The sequence below is a fragment of the Argiope bruennichi genome, chromosome X1 (genome assembly GCF_947563725.1).
Source record: "Argiope bruennichi chromosome X1, qqArgBrue1.1, whole genome shotgun sequence".
NCBI lineage: Eukaryota > Metazoa > Arthropoda > Arachnida > Araneae > Araneidae > Argiope > Argiope bruennichi.
This window is the reverse complement of record NC_079162.1, coordinates 103,774,125-103,793,761: the sequence shown is the minus strand read 5'-3', so window position 1 is coordinate 103,793,761 and position 19,637 is coordinate 103,774,125. Positions and strand designations below refer to the sequence as shown.

General features: G+C 27.5%; 1 protein-coding gene across 1 annotated transcript; it reads left to right on the top strand.

Moving 5' to 3' along the window:
* The first annotated feature begins 611 nt into the window (after positions 1 to 611).
* LOC129958140 (uncharacterized) lies at positions 612 to 18,969 on the top strand. The gene is made up of 8 exons (XM_056070358.1): positions 612 to 950; positions 1,813 to 1,858; positions 3,376 to 3,543; positions 7,923 to 8,023; positions 11,336 to 11,468; positions 11,561 to 11,872; positions 17,080 to 17,175; positions 17,877 to 18,969. The coding sequence occupies exons 1-8, from the start codon at positions 843 to 845 to the stop codon at positions 18,875 to 18,877; spliced, it is 1,965 nt and encodes a 654-aa protein (XP_055926333.1). The 5' UTR covers positions 612 to 842; the 3' UTR covers positions 18,878 to 18,969.
* Positions 18,970 to 19,637: the final 668 nt, after the last annotated feature.

Genomic DNA, 19,637 nt, shown 5'->3' with positions numbered 1-19,637 from the left:
AGAGAATCAAGATCTAAATTAATGAGGTTGTTAGTTATATTTAAGGAAATGCATAAATAAAAATTAGAATTCAAATTTTATAAAGGCAATTCCATTATATCTAAAAATACAATACAAAATACAAGCCCATTATATCTAAAAATATTTGATGTTATAAAAAGATTTAAAGAATTCATTTTAATGAGAAAAAATACGAACAGCATGCAAAATAATGAGTTCTGGAAAGAAATGCTGGTTTCTAATGCTTGTTTTCTGTTAACGAATGATATGCTGAATGCTTGATTTTCTTCTACCACCGTACGAAAGAACCGATTCTTTAGCACATGCAAGATATAGTCGATCTTTGGAAAAGCCGGCCGGCTATCGCAAATTTATACGCTATTAAAAAACTCAAAATTTTTACTTTGATACTTCTCATAATTTGTTTTCAGTTTAAAGTAGGATGCATATGTAGACTTTATATAAACGTATTAAATATTAATTAGATGATACCTTGATAATAATTTTCGAAAAGAATCAGCACTTTTCATTTATTTATTTTTTTAGTTGAATTCACTTTTCCACTCTAATATTTGTAGTGACATTTGGCATCACTAAGTATTTAAACAGGATGTAAACAACATTTCATGATATCGAGTTTCGAAAGTAAAAGTGATCTTTGGTTATCTGTAACAGAGACTAAACCATCATAAATAAAATTAAGGTTTCAGAATTAAAATATATGAGATGAAAAAAATAAATTTTTCTCGAAAACAATTTTCTCCTTTAAAACATCATTTCTTTACGTTTATTACTAAGGAATATTGTGGTATTTTAAAATTAGTTCCTGCTTGATAATTAAAATGTTTTTATTATATATATGCACTGTATTCGTACTTTTAATCATATCATTGAGCAGTTCTGTGCCTTACCCAAGCAGTAGATGTCATGAAAATGATTGTTCGTTTCAGGTACATTCATACACACGCATTTATATATATATAAATATCGGGGTTTTTAATACATGTAAAGTTTACAATGAATGTTTCATTGATGATCAATGTTGCTGCTTTCATATTCTCATTAATAAAAGGCTTGCATTATTTTTAATTAACTTTTCCGTTGATCGTATGCATATATTTTCTACTACTATAAGTCCATGCTTATATGTAATTATAAAAACTTGCATAATAAATGTTCTAGCATTTCTGTATTCTCATTTCTGAATTTGCCAGTATCATTTGTTTTATTACATAGTTACCCATTTTTTTTTTATTTATTTATTTTTTTCAGATTCAGAGAGTTAGGCTCATTTATACTAAATGTTAAAATGTTTTATAATTTATGAAGAGCATTTATTTTAATATACAGTATCTATAATCTATTATTTACTGCATATAAAAAAAAGTGAACGCTTGGATAATAAATTGTTGTAAGGGAAAAAAATGTTCTTTGAAAATAGATCCATTTTTCTTTTTATCTTTTTAGGTTGTTAGTAAATAATATGTACCATCCTTCCATTTATGATATTTGTATGCTGATATATTTTCTCTTTTTAATAAAAAGCCTTCCATGTACTTGTTAATAAATACTATACCTAATAAGGCCTGTATTTGCTTAAAAGAATTAGTAAAACTTCTTGTCTGTTCATCAGAATCCTAAGGTAGTTTATTAATATACTTTTGCTCGATGATTCCATAAGGTTGACAATGATTGCAATCTGAATTTGTTGTATTATTGACTTCAGTCATACCTTCAGTTTTACTGATAAGTTCGAAACTGAAATTTTTTCTGGTATTCTTCATATGTTTATCTATTTTTTTTTTATTACAGTTTCCAGATTTTAAGAAGGACATATGTAAGATTTATAACACTTCAGGTATGTTTAATTTTAGTTATTAAAATTGCTCTGTTTATTTACAATACCATCTTCAAGAATTCATATTTACTGAGAATTTTATGGAAGGTTATGGTTTTATCAACCAAATTTACTACTATATGTAACAATATTACAAAATTTTTTACATTATTAGTGAAAAGTTAAGCCATGTATAAAATAATAAATAAAAAGTATATATTAATTCTCGATACAATTGTGTGTATGTTTTTTGACATTACAAATATGCTATAATAAGAGATACATTTCTTATTAAAAAATAAGATTAGATTATAAAGCATATTGACATATATGGAAAATACCACCATTTTTGTTGTGCCACACTATTGTATTATGTATGAAGTTTAAAATACAAGCATGCTTATTTTTTTCAAAATAAATGTTAGAAAAAGTATTCATTATTCTTATAATTTTTATTATAATTATTATACCTCATAAATGATCTTCATTTTGAAATAGACATTGTATTTTCTATCCCAAAATATCTACAAAATCCTTCAGTAATATAATTTCTGTTATAGTTGTTACCATTTTCAATTGTATATCTTCATAATAATGAAATACTAATTAAATATGCACTTTAAAATGAACAATTAAAAAATGAAGTAAATAATTAAAAGATGAAGTAAACAATTAAAAAATAATTAAACATAATCAAGTATTATATTATGTGAATACTTTGGTTAAATAAATATCTTCATTATATGTGCCTTTATTTTATTTTCATTTTAAGTTTTTAAATTTTCTTACGTTTACATTTCACTAATTTGTTATTTATTGCTATTTTTTACTTCTGTTCCAATATATTTGGAAGTAATTATAAAAATATAGGTCATAACGACATTTTTTATAGCTTATATGATGAAAAAACATAGGGATTTTGTGTTTTTTTTTAATGTTATAAAATACATTTTCAATATAAAATCTCACCATATTATGATATTCATTTTCTCAAATTAGGCAAAATAATCATTTCATCATAATGAACAACTTAAAAAAATATTTTAAAACATTTTTAAATACAATTAACACCTTTTCAAGTTCATTAAATAATCTTCAGTTTTAATTAGTTTATTGATTATTTATATCTTCAATTTCATTTTAAACTTCATCTAATCATTTGGAGTTTTTTTTTTTTAATGCATTTAAAACATTGAATTGTGTTAATGTCATTAGTTTTCATAAGCTTTGAATTTCACATTTAATTAAGCAATTTGTTTTATTTCTATATGCCAAGAGAAAAAGAAATCATACCATGTGAATTATTGAACACAGTTATTTATAAAAATACATTCAAAGCAATGTGGATACCTATTAAAATATTCTTAGAAAATGTATTGCATATTTATCTACTCCACGAAAACATAGAATATCAAAAGATGTTTATTGAACCATTTAAAACTTCCTTTTTGAATACAATTTTTCACTTTTGTAGGCAGGTTGCTGTATTGCTTTGTTTATTTAATTCCTATTATTTATTAATTTAAAAAAAATTTCAGTTTGTTTAGATTTTTACAATTTTAAAGAATCATCTGAAGAGACGCTGAGATCTGAGGATGAATCCAAATTTAATGTCTCGGTTGTTCCTTATATAGCAGAACTATTTGTCTATCCCAAGTCTGTTGTGCGTTCAGCTATTAATATTACATTTACAGTTAATAGTGCTGGTAAGTTTCTTAATACTAAAATTTTTACTTATCTGTTAAAACCATATTTTAAAGATAAATGCTATTTTTAGGATAAAGATTGAATCAAAAATCTCAAAAACAAGCATAAAAGTTGTCAAGTATACAGAAACAAGTAATTTTCAAAACTGAATGTAGCTATACTGCTATAGAGAACTAATGTCATTGAGATGACTCTTTGTCCTTGAATTAAATTAAAATTATTCATATTTTTACTGGAATAGAAATTCACAATAACACAACACATTTCATGAATATAAACTATTGAAGTTTGCTTCACTCTAAAAGTTTGTACTCTAAAAAGTAAGTACACTAAAATTTTGTTATTGCTGCTTTCTTCTTGCCATTTCATCTGTCATGGTGCATATGATTTGTAAGCCATTGTACCTACCCTTTAAGTTTGTTTAAGGCTTTTTGAACACTGTATATAACTTTCTTTTCTCAATTGAAATACCTAAGTATACTGAAAGATATTTTAATATTAGCATTGAACAGGTTCCAATTATTCCACAAACTACTTGTAAAAGCAGAGTATTTTCTTTTAAGCATTTATGTGGTACATTGGCCAGAAAGGATATGCTTTTATCCTTAAATCTGAATTGAATTGAAGTTGCTGCAAATAACCTGGATGCAAAATTTAATGCATCTGATGATGGACTCAAATTCAAGACCAGATAGGTGATAGCATATCTAGTTCCACTGAAGATTTGTATTTGGACCTGCTACAAGTTTGCTGTCCAGTTCTCTTGTTAAAGTTTGTAGGATGAACTGCTGGCTTCAGTTCAGTTATACTCTAGGCATACTTTGTGGCATGTTTGTATAACTGCTCTTATAAGACATTGTCAATCAGGGTTCCCAAAGTCCTTGAAAATCTTTTTTATATTGCTTTAGATGGGGCCCTGGAAAAGCGTTTAATTTTTCATTAGGTCCTTGAAAAGACCTTGAAAAATAAGCAAAATCTGCAAACAATTTTTTTTTATTAGCTGACCTAAAAATTTTTTTACACCTAAAAATGTTGCTCTATGATTTCAAATGACATTATAATAATTATTTTTAGAAAGAAAAAAAAAGAGGCGAAAATTTAATTTGTAATTGATATTTTGTCTCAATTATTAAGTCTGAATACATTTTCCAATGCTCATTATGCTCGAGAATACTACTATTTAATGTTTTTCGAAAAACAGTCACCACTAAAAAAGTTTTATTTTATTTTAACCAGTTTTTTCACAATTATTGTACAATTTTAAATAATAGAACAACATTTTTTGATTAGTAGTTTTTTTTTTTTTTTTTCTTCTGTCCGGGAATTCGAATGGATAGAAAAATATTTATAGTCAGTCATCAGAGGTGAATTTTTTGAAAAGTAAGGCTGATGCTAATCTAAAATGTTTATGAGGTATTTCTTCATGTTTAACACATCTTTAAACGGAATTAGAAATATTCCCTCAAATTGAAAAAATTTTAATATTTTTCCAAATTTAGGGTTTTTAAAAACTTATTTCTGATATAATTAAACCATCTTAACATTCAACAATTTATTGTATGAGCTGTTTTAATTTCTATAGCTTTTCAATTTAAATTTTTTCTTTCAGATTAATAGCATTTTTATTTAAAGGCAAAAAACCAATATCCCACCTTTCTTATCCTAAACTGATAACAGTGTTTGAATGCAAGCTTAAAGGTCTGTTTTCAAGAGTTAACTCAACAATTTAAACCAATAAAAGGGCTGTTATGTATTTTTTTCACATTTTTATACTTGTCATTTTTATACTTATACATTTTTATACTAACTGAATTATTAGTTTTGCCTTGAGAATTCTACCAGTAGAAAAGTAGTATATATATATATGGGAGAGTTTTTAATCATTTCTGTCTGTGCAGTTTGAAAGAAGGGGGAACTAAAGTAGCAAGCAAGATTACAACACAAGGAAGGAATTTTCAATAGGCACAGCAGTTGAAGATAATATTCTTACACCTTAGATGCAGAATCGAAATGGTCTTTGAGGTGTGGAAAGAGTTATTGCTATTCATATAGCTCTTGTAAAGATGCATTTGTATTTGGCATTGTTCCATACATTCAGATGTTCTATTTAAGAATCTGGCTAATCTTAATGTATATAGCCTAATTCTGGATGAATTTTCAATCATTTCGTGAAACAAGGCAAAAGAATGTACACTTTCTGTTTTGGAATGAAGAAAAGAAAAGGAACAAGCAAATAAACAAAAAAGGAGGTTGTAATTGAATACGTGGCTTCAACTTTAATGGATCATTTCACAGCGACAATATTTTATGAGACTTTCATGTTCTATTAAAAAAAAAAAAAAATGGATTTGGGAAGGGTTTTATCTATCTTGATGGAGAGTCCATCAGTTAATTGAAAATTTTGTCTTTACTAAATGATGATTTTTAAAAATATTTTTTGTCAAATGTGTGTTATTTTTTCAAAAGTTTGACAATGAGAAGAAAAGATTATACTTCAAACTTTTGAGAATAGGTAACTTCCTAAGAATTTTTTGGGACCAGTTGTAGAGAAGGTAGGCATTGCTGAATATGCAATTGAAATAAGAAACAGTTTGATATTGTATATTGAAAATGGCAATTTATAACACCAAATTCTAAATGCAAAAAGATTCCATATGTCAAATAGAGGCTTTCCTCATCATTTATCTAAATTATACAATCTTTTTTTGTATTCTCCTATTTAGACTCATTTTTAATACAGGATATGAAAAAAATGGTCAACTAACTGTTGGAAAACTTTCACTGTCATGAAAATTGATGCTCTTGAAAGCTTAAAAAGAGTAAATAACATTTCTTTGTGTGTTCAAATAAAGATTTGTATGTCAATATCAGAAAAGTTACTGGATTCTTTGGGGAAAAAATTCAAAAAAGTCAAAGTAATTAGAAATATGTTTCTAAAAAAACAGGCTACAGATTTGAAATATTAAAATCAAGCCCTAGTATATACCTTCATTCATAAAATTTTAGATAATTTCCTTGTCTATTATATATTTTCTAGAAAGAAAGATCTCCGAGAATAGCTGAACAAGTGCTACTACCATAACAAGATGAAAGCCACTCTTTCTGTTCCTTGAAAGAATGAGGAAAAAGAATGTGATTCTATTTTAATAGAAATTAAACAAATTTGAATGATGTAGCTTGCAGTTTAGAAGATTTTGAGAAGTCTGAAGTATCTAGAAATCTAATTAACAAATTTTTATCAAAATAATAATTTTAAAATTTTTATAGAAATTGGGGAAAGTAATGAAGATTCTGATGATGCAATTCTATGACCAAACAATAGTAGAGAGGGGATTTTTCTTAAATAAAAACATTTAAGTTGAAAACCTTAAAGAAGAAATATGTGTCATAAAATATTTGACTTCATCTGAATTTTTTTTAAAAATGTGGTGAAGTGGAGAATTTTCAGATTGTAAAAGAACTTGTATATGCAGAAGAATACCTACTTTAAGTATGTTAAAAAAGAAAAGAAAAAAAAAAAGGAAAGCAAAAATTGCTATTGCGAAAGGTTATATGTAAAGTATGAGAAAAGGAAACACATTGCAGATTAACTAAATGATTTAAAATAAAAATTGAAAAGACAGTTTTTAGTTTGCAGAAATTTGCAAACAAAATAGTTGAAAAGACAGAAGGTAATAGTGTTTGTCACTGCAAAGTAGAATTAAATAGTTTTAGGAATTAACAGTGTAATTTAAAAATTTAATACATTTTAATGGCACCTCTGTTTCCAGTTCATTTATTTATATGTAAATGAAGATTTCTTAATTTGTGATTCTTATGGAATTGACATTTTTTAATGAATTTTGTTTCATTTAATGTGTAAATGTTCTTGTAAAGTCAGACTTTTTTAGTAGTTGCTATATGATGGCTAGTAGTAAAGTGATTGCGTCGTGATCTTGAAATCCACTTTGAGCTGTAAGCTTTATTAACCTTAATGCTGTTCCCTTTAGCATTTAGAAGTAGTAAGCAGAAATTAATCTTGTATTTAAAAATTAACAAAGAAAATATTTTATTTAAATTTATTATTTGCATTTCTGTATTTAAAATATGTAATTTTATGGCATTTGTATGTTCAGAAAAGGTCCTTGAAAAGCTCTGAATTTTTTTTCTTCTCTAAGAGTGGAAACTCTGTCAATTTTTTATTTAAAAAACAGAGTAGTCAACATATGGTCCAGATCAAAGTGAGCTATTAAAAATGGATTTGAAAAAATAGATAAATAAATCATTGTAGATATATTTCTGTACGTGTGCATATGAATTTATATTTGTTCATTAGTTTTGAAAATTATGTAGCTGTTATTACAGTCTTTAAAGAATTGCATTATTTTCACTTTTACAGATATTGATGAACTGGTTATTAAAATATCTACAAAAGCTTCTTCAAGACCAATATGTCGGATATTGGACTTTCAGAATGTAAACATTAGTAAACACTTTCCTGTAAGTTTTTTCTATTCTTTTAATGACACTTAGGTTTAGATTTTGTTATAGATTGATGATATGTTAATTAGATAAGAAAGGGTTTGGAACACTTACTTTTCATTGAGTTGTTACAAAATTTAATAGTGAGTTGCAGAATTATATTTCCTTGTCCTACCTATTATGTTGCTGTAATTTCTATCTTTATATTTAAATTGAAACTTGTTATAGGCAATTTCATTAAGTAGGATTCATTTTTAAATAATGATATATTCTGCATGTTTGAAAACGGATTGCACATACGTTTAACAGTATAAAATTCATCTATCTTATTTATAAACAACACATTCTATGATCCGATAACCTCATATTTGAACCACTTCACATTTTTCTTTAAGCTCAAAATGCCACTTAATGCAATATGCGTTTTAATTCCTTATAATAAAAGATTATGTGTTCGTTTATTAGAAATTTTCTATTTTCAAAAGATCTAGTTGAATGGTCATATTAGATAGTTCTAAATATCCTAAATGAACTTCCCCTAGCTTTTCTTCTTTGAAAATGCATAAGCGAAAAAATGTACATTTTCCTTGATGTATTTTTTTTTAATGTGGGTTTGCTTAGAGTGATTTGATGATTTAGAACAGCATGTGCTGAAACCAAGGTCAGATTAAGACTATAAGAGGCTCATAGCTAGATCATTTTTTGCCCTGCCCCAACTCTCAGAAACCTGATATATATTTTTTATTTTAATTTCATATTTAAATTATAATTTTTTTCAGTAACTCTACATGTTATAAATGATTGAAATACTATTATTATTTTATATTAATTAATAATTTTAAATTTAAGTTACTAAATTTATTACTAAAAATACTAATTTAAATTTTTTATGCTAATCAAATTAATTATTTTTAAATTATTGACTTTCTTAACTATTTTTCAATAAAAAAGTTTTTTTAAGTAACAACTTTTTGTATCAAATTGAAATAACAAAAATATTTAGAAGATGTCAAAACTTTTTTAATGTATTGTAAGTAATGTTGAATTAAAGAATCTGAACTTTTAAAAATTAAAAAATAAAATTATTTTATAAAATAATTTTTATTTTATATTTCAATTTATATTGTATTATGCACAATTTCATGTTACACTTTCTTCTATTTTTTTAATATAAATTTTGTTCTTGGAAATCAATTTTATCCAGAACCTTGTTCATTGTGCATAACAATCAGAGAATTCAAGTGTTCGTAATTTATTGATGATCTATTACAGTTTTTCAGTAGTTTCAGTTTCGAAAAACTTCGCTCATCACTCTATTCGTATTCACTGTTGTCATTACATTTGGTAAAATGTACCATTTCATCACCAAACTCAGATTCAGTATTCTCTGAATAATATTCTCTAAATTTATGAACAGTTTCTTTAATTTCGACGATCATTCTTTTTGGAAAATCAACAGAGCCAGTGGCAGAGGTTTACCGACGAATAACAAGACAAATCCGCCAGGGGAGCAAGCAAATTTATCCAGTTTAGCTTTAAAATAATATAATAAGCAATTTTACATTGAATTAAAGCCAGTTAAGCATTAATTAGCTCAGTAAAATTCTTCAACTTCTTAATTTTCTCTTTTATTTAGATACTAACCCTAATTTGTTTCCATTACATTCTTAAAAATTGAAAACTTCCTAGGATATTTGTAAAGAAATTTTCTCAGTTCCTTTTTGTGACCATTGAAAATTTGTCGATATACGAGTTTATTATTTAAGAGATGCATAAAGTATAAATTCTCTGATTTTAGAAAAAAATATGTTTATAATTTATTGTAGATTTTAGTATATATGTTAAAACATAGGTTGTAGCAGTAGATCATCTAAATTTGTTGTAGCAGTCAGTGACGGTTTTTCGCACAGGTGGTGGAATCGGTCGTCCTGTGTCTTTTTGTGTAATCGATGTTAAAGCATTCTTGGCTGAGAACGCATTCTACTTTGTATCAATTGCGCGTGAATGATATATTCTAAATGAGTGAATAAATGTTTTTATAATGGAAGCTGTATAAAATGAATTTAGAAACTAAATTCAAATAATTTTATAAAAGAAACTCTTCAGAAATCCAGAATAATTAATAAATAAAATCGATATTATGGCCAAAAAAAAGACTTTTTAGTGTAGTCACTTACTTAAAAGAATTTTTAAATCATGATTGCTACAATAAGTAAATATTCAGATGTCATTCGAGTCTGAGGCGAATACGTTTTTGTGCACGAACAAAAATTAACTGTTATTCAGACATGAACAATGTAATGCTGGAAAGATACGATGGATGGCAATATTATTTTTTAATCTCAAGAATAACCAATTTAATCATGTCTACCCGCGCAACTTTAATGAATCACGTGAAAAAATTCATAGTAAATCCTTTCAACACAAATACAAATGAGATTAACATTGAGTCATTTGGAATTGATGCTGGAACACTTCAAATGCAATTGTTAGATTTGAAAACCAAAGACTTGTGAAATGGCAAGTTCACAGAACTTAAGAGCAAGTTGGATAAGTTGGAAGTCCAGAAATGCATGTACATCACGCAGCACAAGTGGGTAGCTCTAAAAGAAATTCCGCGATTTGAGGCCCTCATATTCGACGCATGGAATAGTCATCCATAATGCTACAGTGAGGTAAAGAAGTTGGCATATGGAGTGCTGACGATCTTCCGGTCGACATATCTATGTGAGCAAGCGTTCTCTTACATGGATATAATAAAAAGTAAATTTAGAATCAATTAACCAATAAAAATCTAGAGTTGCGCTTGAAACTTAAAACAACAAGCTTAAGCCAGATTTAAACAAACTTTTAAAAGGCATGCAAAGCCAAAACTCTCTCATTGATGTAACTATCTATATTTGCGTTTTTATATGAATAAAGATTATTCCGTATTTAAATCCGTTTATTTTAAATCAAAAATCAAATATATATAAGCAAATATTATAATATTAAATCGAAAATTTTTAGTGGCTCTTTAAAAACTAGAAAATTTTGTAAATTGTTGCTTTTGGCTCTTCCGTTTCAATAGGTTGCCGACCCCTGTACTAGGTAGTTGCTTATTGCGCTTATTTAATAATTTAATTCTGATCCAGACTAAAATGAATAGACTTTAGCATTAATATTTTTATTTTCCATTTTGTTGTATTAAATAACAAATATATATCAAACATCTTACATATGTTTTACTGCCTTTTCTTGTTTTAAATAAAATCTTCTTTTATAATAATTAAATTGTAATTTGCTTTCAATTTTCCATTTCCTTTTTCATTTAGAATATTAATATTTCAGATTAATTTATTTTATGACTGCTTGTTCAATATGGTCGAACATAGGATGGAAAATGTGCTCATGGATTTTATAGCCTTACCATTAAAAGAAAAACTAAGCTATTATGTTTTTATTCCTGGAACTGAATATCCTGGTAATTTTTTTATTTTAATGGTTTTGTGAATATTTGTATACTTATTATTCTTCAGGTTCTAAAAAAAAAAAAAAAAATTATTCCTTTTACAGGTTCTTGTACGTGGCAGTCTCTCATCATGGTGTTTAGTGGAAGTTTGCAAAATGGAATAGTGCAAGTGAAATTTTCGCAAGCTTCGGAATTGTATAATGTATCATCCTATGTTATAAAATTAACTGAAAATCTTTCTGGTAATGAAAAAATCACAGACATAACACCTGATATTAGCAGAAGCATGTTGTTTGCTCAATTTTCGTCAGTTGATGACGGTGCTTATTCAGTTTCTGTGAAACCAATAATTTGGGGGTTACATGAAAGTTGCTGGGCCGAAACTGATATATTTCTTGTTGAGAAACCTAAATCTGGTAGGTATCATTAAATTTTATGGAATTTATTTTTTAAAGCACTGTTTTTAAAAGCATTTGCTGTAGCCTCAAAAAGATTTTATTTCTTGTCTCGAATGTCAAAATTTCTGTGGCATTAGTGAATCTTGAATGATCGAATGTCATAATTTCAGCGATAAATAAGTAAAATGTTGCAGTACTTAATGCAGTTTCTTATTTGAATAAATTTCTTATATCCGAATAATGAAAGTAGCCACCAGACCTGAATTTGGTTATCTATTTCGGATCTGTTAGTGCTAAGTCAACTTGTAAAGTTTTCGATTAATGGCAGTATTAAATCTGTACTTCTAGCAGTAAAAAACTCGGCAATTTTCCAAACTAATAAACGTTAGCGACAGTGATTTTTTGTATAGGTATGGTTTAATGCTTTTGGGGAGGAAATGGTCTTCTGTAATAACAATAACAGGACAAAATTAATATTTCAAATTCTTTTTAGGAAAATGGGGAAGGGTATTAACAAAAAAGGAAAGAAAAGAAAACTCACCAAGCAATACGCATTCCATTTGTGTCGCACACAGCGCACTCTCTAAATGTGATGTTTTATTTTGATAGCAAGAAAAAAAGGTCTAAAATTTTCAAAGATTTAAGTTAAAAAATTATTTATTGTGGTTTTTTCCTCTAAAATTAATAGAAAGTATTTTAAAAATAATTGATTTGATGCCCAAAGTGTTTTTAAATGCCAAAAAAAAAAAAAAAAAATCTAGAATTATGGAGAAAAAAAAAAAATCCAGATTTTTTTTTATCCTAGAAGCATGTGCTTAGATATAATCAATTGAAAGAAATTTTCATCATATTTAAGGTTTATTATTAATTTTGTGGATTTCTGGTTATTTTAACGATAAGACGATGGTTTCAACCTCATCAGAATATTGTTATTTCGGCAAATGTTTAGGATTTCAGTATACATCCTGAACCTGTTTCTATTACTGGTCAGTCTATTTCAAAGCCAGAAAATATTAAACCTTACCAAGTTATATAACGATTATTTCATTTAAATAACAGAGCAGGTTGAAGATTTTGAGCTTACATTATAATTTTAGAAGTGCTGAGACTTATAACATTACACTTTGCAAAGATTCATTTCTATATAACTTACATTAGTTTTGAAATTAGGTAACAAAAACAATTTTTAGAAGTTTTGATTTGATGTTGGTTAAATTTTAATTAGAAATTACTGAGCAGTTACTATTTTTTTATTAGTTTTTATTAAAAAATGTCATCTCAAAATAAATTTTCTCTAATATTTTTCTTTTTCTCGCATTTTTTGGAATATATATAAATTTAAGAAAAATCTTTATCTACCTCAAGAAGGTTTTTAAAAGAAGAATTTATAAAAATTTAGGTAAATATCGTTGAATTGGAATTAATTTTTATGTATTGTCATTTTTTTTCTCCCATTTCCTATTTAATTACAAACTTCAAACTGACGTGAAGAGAAAAGAAATGAATAAATATATATAAGTGGGGGCTGGGGGTTAAAAAAGTTAATTTCAAAACTCCATTTCAAATATCTTTGTTTCTGCTCTTTTCTTTAGTATTTTCTTTCCTTCAAACCCACATGGTAAAGATAAATGCATCTGAAATCGGGGCTGGAATAAAATTCAATTCATCGAGAAGTTTCATGTTTCTCGGAAGGAAAGCATGCTATTTTTCTCTGTGCTTCCACTGAGAGCTGAAAGCTCTAAAAAAAAAAAAACTGCAATAAATTGCTAATGGATTTAGATATTAAGTCAAAATTAAATAAATTAGTGATGAATTAATTATAAATAATTAAATTGTACAAAGACAGAAGTAGATAAATCAGTAATAATTAAATAAATAATTCATTATGTCATCATGCAATGTACAGGGTCGTTATAATTAAAGTGCAAGTGTTTGAAGGACTGTAAAAGGAAAAATACTTGGAGTATGTTCAAGAAATTTGGTATATGCTATATTTACAACATGGGGAAATGAATTACGCAATAAAAAAAATTAGTTCATCTTTTTATCATAGGTGGCGGTTTTTAATGACAATATTTTATACATTATAATTATAACATTTTTCTTTGTTAAAATTTGAAATGAGTAATGTATTACAGTATTTGTTCAATATGAGATCCTTCAAGTCCTATCAAATGCTGTAGACGCAAAACAGCATGATCCACAGTAGTACCTAATGTTTCCTGCTGAATTTTTAGGACATGACTAGTAATGCTGTTTTTTAAAGCAACAACAGTGTTGGATTGTCCTTATAGACGCGATTTTTTAAATATCCCCACAGCCAAAAATCGCAAGGATTCAAATCAGGTGGACGAGGTGGCAACGCATTTTGGAAACATCTGCTAACTATACGATCCTCATTAAAAGTTCGGTGAAGCAGTTGTGTAACAGAATGAGCAGTGTGAGGTGGTGCTCCATCTTGCATGAATAATATTGAATCGAGGCAGTTTCTGTCTTGCAAAGCAGGGATCACTTTACTTTCTGAAATTTGAGTGTAACTAGTGCCTGTTACGGTGCAACGAACTAGCACTGTTGGTGTAAGATTTTCGAAAAGAAAAAAAAAAAAAAAATTGACCAATAAAAAGTCAGCAGGCATACCACACCAAACTGTAACAAACGTTGATTGAAAGAGTTTTCCCATGAGCCCCATATCTTACAGTTTTGGGTGTTGACATTTCTGGATAAAGTAAAATGCTCTTCATCAGTCCACAAAATCTTTCGAATCCATGATTCGTCTTCATCAATTTCGGCAAGAATGAAGTTGGCAAAATCAATTCTTTGTTGTGTATCGCCTGGTTGCAAGTGCTGCAAAATTCTAATTGTATACGGATAGAGTTAAAATGTAGCGCAAGACTGCGTACGGTCGCCCATGGTTTTGATCAAGTCCTTCCTACACTTCTAGCGCTTACAAGTCGCTGATCCACTGAACTCTGAATAAATTGCCTCCCTAATCTCTTCCACAACTTCCTGATTCACAGATCTTCTTCTTCTAGTTTCAGGAAGCACTTTCAGTTCTCCTGTAGCTTCAAATTTATTAATCATTTTCTTTAAGCCATTCACAGACATCGGTCCTTTTCTCAAATCTTTAAGGCGGCGATATTCTTTCAAAGCAGCACTATAATTGCTATTCTTTTGGTAATAACATTTTATTAACAGAGCACGTTCTACCTTTGACAAAGACATGGCTATTGCTTAAAGATATATGACTTTTATCATCATAATGATTTTAAAATTGAAGTGGTATTCATTTTGTCATAGTGCAGAGCAAAAACAAAGTTTTAATAATCTGCAGCGCCATCTATTGCGAAAAAATGAACTAATTTTATTTTATTGTGTAATTTATTTCCCAATGTTGTAAATATCACATATAGCAAATATCTTCAACATACTCCAAGTAGTTTTTCTTTTACAGTCCTTCAAACACTTGCACTTTAATTATAACCACCCTGTATGTAAGCTAGCAGAAATCAGATTTATTTTATGGCAATGATAAAAAAATAAAATATAAAGCTGGGAAAGTTAATACATACTGGAGAAAACTAATATTAATTAAAGATAAAAAATGATACTACCTTACTGAACCATTAGTAACAACAACAAACAAATATTAGCTAAAAAAATAACACCGTATTTAGGGAAAGCTTTCATTATGTACATGAATTGCATTCATTTTACAAATATGATGCGTTATCATGCTATTTTTATTTATACTATTTTCATTTATAATAAATGAAACTGTCAAAATGACTGTAGATAGGAATTTTATGTGGTTTTACCTTGAAAAATATCGAGGGCATGAATATTTTTATGAAACTTTCTTCTTTCAGGTTTTTCAACTTTCGTAATTTCGTAAATAATCATCATAACTGAAAAACAAATATTTTTATAATTTAATTCTCTTTTTTTTATTATTAATAAATACTCCATTATCTTATTTATTTTTTGGTTTTGGTATATATATATATATATATATATATATATATATATATATATATATATATATATATTTCCAATTGAAAGAGGTTACAATTGAAAAAGTTTTATAGAAACTCTGGTATATAGGTATAATACATGACATAAACAGCGATTTTCCAATTTTTTTTTTAATTAATGGCATTTAATAAGTGTTTTCTTCTTAAAATAAATAAAATATTGTTGCGAATTTCTTAAACTGCGGTATGGTAGTTAATTAATGTCGTTTTCCGACAGGTTTGTAAGTATATAAAAGAGATTAAAAAAGAACCGATATTATTTAACTCGGCTTAATATGAGGATCTATAGCGGATTGATAACTACGAAATTGAAAAACTCTTTTTAACTTGTTAACTGTTTGTTTAATTGCATAATTTTTATTTCGCTAATTTTGCATTGTTAACTCTATTATTATTATTATAATTTCTACTTAAACATCAGCTTAACTGTGACTGTATTACAGAATGTTTACTTTCTCCAGTTTGCTTTATTTGCAGGCGATCAGTTTTTTTTCGCAGTTGATTAAAATAAATATTTTGTTATAGTTAAGATGATGGAAACATGATATTCTTAAACAAGTTTATTCCTCATTATGAGCTAGATTTTAAGAAGTTAACGTCTACATTTAATATAGAGATCATAAATACCCACACTCTATAGATCCCTTAAAAATTAGAAGTGCCTTATTTATTTTCAAAAGCTTTAGTTTTTTAATGTCGGAGGCGTCAAGTGTCATCTTCGTCATATGACTAAAATTCATGTTGTTTATCCCAAAATAGACCTCGTATTGCTTTAAAATAGGGTGTTGGTTAAAATGACCAAACAAGAAAATTGTATAAGAAGAATTGAAACGAAGAGCTTGATTTTAAAAACTCTGTCTAAATTCTCCTCAAATCATCCGATTTGGGGGAAAATTTACTTTTTACTAGTTAAAAAAAATTGGAAGCGACTGGCCACCGTTGTAAAGGAAAGGGCATCTTCTGCTATTCAAGCAATCCTTTAAGATCTCGATGAGAATATTCAATTTCATAAAACTCTAGCATTATATGCAAGTATATGCCATCAGGAATTCATGCATGTATGTGTGCATTAAATCAGAATCATGAAATACATGAAGTTATCTCTAAAATTTGATATAGTTATTTAAGATCCGTTTAATTTTAATTTACTTTTATAGAAAATTATTTATTTACATGATTGTATTTTAATTTCAGATCATAGGCTGATCATATATCTCTGCATCTTTATTTTATTAATTTTCAGTGCCTTAGTTTTTCTGAAATTGTTTCGTCGCAATATTGCTAAATTAAGTAAGTTTATTTTGTATTTCTAATACTTTTATTGCGTTTTTTAATAGTATTTCTCGCATATCAATAACTTTTAATATTATTCAAAATTAATATTATTTATTATTAATTTAATATTATTATCTTTTAATATTATTTTATTCAAAAATAAAATATTAATAACAACAGAAATAATTTATACCATTTGAAACTCTGTAAAAAAAATAGAAGAACAATAATACAATGAAATAAATACGTAGGTATTAGTAAGGAATAATCATCCCATTAGTTTTTATGACTTCGAATATTCCGTCTGGCAGTGAATCCTGCAAAGATTAGATTTCCGTTTGGCAAAGTTAACTCTTCTTGACAAAATCAGTGAAAAAGAATATAGGTATTCTTTTATTTGTGACAATCAACCAAATAAAAATATTAGCCAATGTCCTACTTTTTATATAGTGGAAATCATATATATTATTTTTTAATTGGCATTGGGGTTAGATATTTTATATTTACTTGAAATTAAAGAAAATATTGTTAAAATAAATTTGCATAAGAATTTGAAAAACATGATAAAAATATAAAACATAATTACATAAAGAAAAAAAGACTGTCCTTTTATTTTTCATGAAGTGCGTTTTCAGAAATTTATTTTAAACTCTTTTTTTTTCCTTTTGCTTTAATATGAATTATTTATTAATTTTTCTTATTTCTTGATTTTGTAGGGTTTGGCTCTAAACGGCGGGTTCTCCTTTTATATTCGCATGATTGCAAGGAACATAAAGACTTTGTTATAGCTTTCGTGAAGTATCTGATAGAGCACTGTCATGTGGAAGTTTTCACTATCTATGGTGAACTACCCATAGTATGGATCTCAGATGAGAAACCATTTAATAATGCCCCAATTGTGAATGAATGTAACCCATTGGAATGGGTAAAAAAAAAGTACAATGAATGCGATGTCATCATGTTTTTAATATCTGCTGGTTTGTACCATACCTTAGATAAAAAGCATTCTCTTCCTATTCAGACGTATCATGAATGGAGAAAGCAGCTTCTCTGGGCCACGGAATTCATTTTATTAGAACTAGTCAATGGTGCCGAAAATAAAAAAATCTGTAAAATTTGCTTTCCACATGCAGGTAAAGAATATATTCCCGATCGTTTGCAGCTAGATTGTGTAAAATGTTATACTTTTCCGCAAGAAATGAATAACCTTATAAATTTTATGCATGATTCTGGTGAATGTTTTGTATGCAATAAATTATGTGTTACTAATTACGAATCATCATTTGAAAATACAAATTTATTTGAGAAAATGAGAGACGTTCAAGTAGCTGTAGATAATGATTCTCATATTCGCATTATCACACCACTTAGCGAAACTTTTGAGAATGATTTGAATTTTACTGATCTCCATGATAAATCTGAAAATGTTGTCGAAATTTCCACAACTTCAGACTCTTCAGATGAAAATTCTGATTCTGTTAGTTATATCCTTTCACCAAGCATGCCTAAACCCTTGCTGAAAGAAAGTTTTGTAAATATTTCCTCATATGGTTTATCTGATTATATTCGTCCCATCAGAGAAAGTGAAGATTTTTTCGACGAATCTGGAAGTGATTCTGACAGTGAAGATTTAAATTTATGCTATCCTCCTAAACTTTATAATGAAAATGAAGCCAGTCGTGTTATTGAAGATATTTTTAATAAAAACTTGACTTGAAAAATTAGGTTCACTAGTTTTGTAAATACATCTAGATACATAACTTAGAATTCCTGAAAAAAAATGTGAAGTATTTTTCTAACGATGAAAAATAAAAAATTCTGCTCTGAAATTTAGCCTGTGTCATAACAACATAAATAATATTGTAATACATTAAGCCTTCTGATATGATAAACCTTTTATTAATCGATTTTTTTTTTCAGAAAATGTGCGTATATGTCTATGTTATTGGCAGCTTTTAAAATGCAATGTTCTAGTTTTTAATAATAATATTTGACGTGAGGTCCAGAAAAAATGTGCAAACCTCGAAAGGATATTTTCTTACAGTTTTAGGTCATAGATGATCATATATATTTCCATTTATAGAAGATGAACTTTATCTTATTCTTCCCCGAATTGCTTAAAATGAGCCATAACTGAAATCCTTTGATATTGGTTATTTATAGTGTCTGTTTTTCGCATTGGCATTAGAAGTGGCTCCCTCGAGTCTGAATACATTGTGGCCGGAGCCTACAAAATCTATTCCACGCACATAGCAGTGCTGACAACGAATGTACGGCAATGAATAGGGGAAGGGGTGTTAAAATAAATTTACAGATATAAATGACTTGTTGGATGTCATAGAAAAGGGATGTCGTGATTTTAACTCTTCATATGCAACGAGAGAAATCACAAGAGTGTTTAAATCTCATAATCAGTATTATTATACTTTACCAGTCTCATATATATTTACAGGGTGTCTCAAAACCCTTGACCGCGG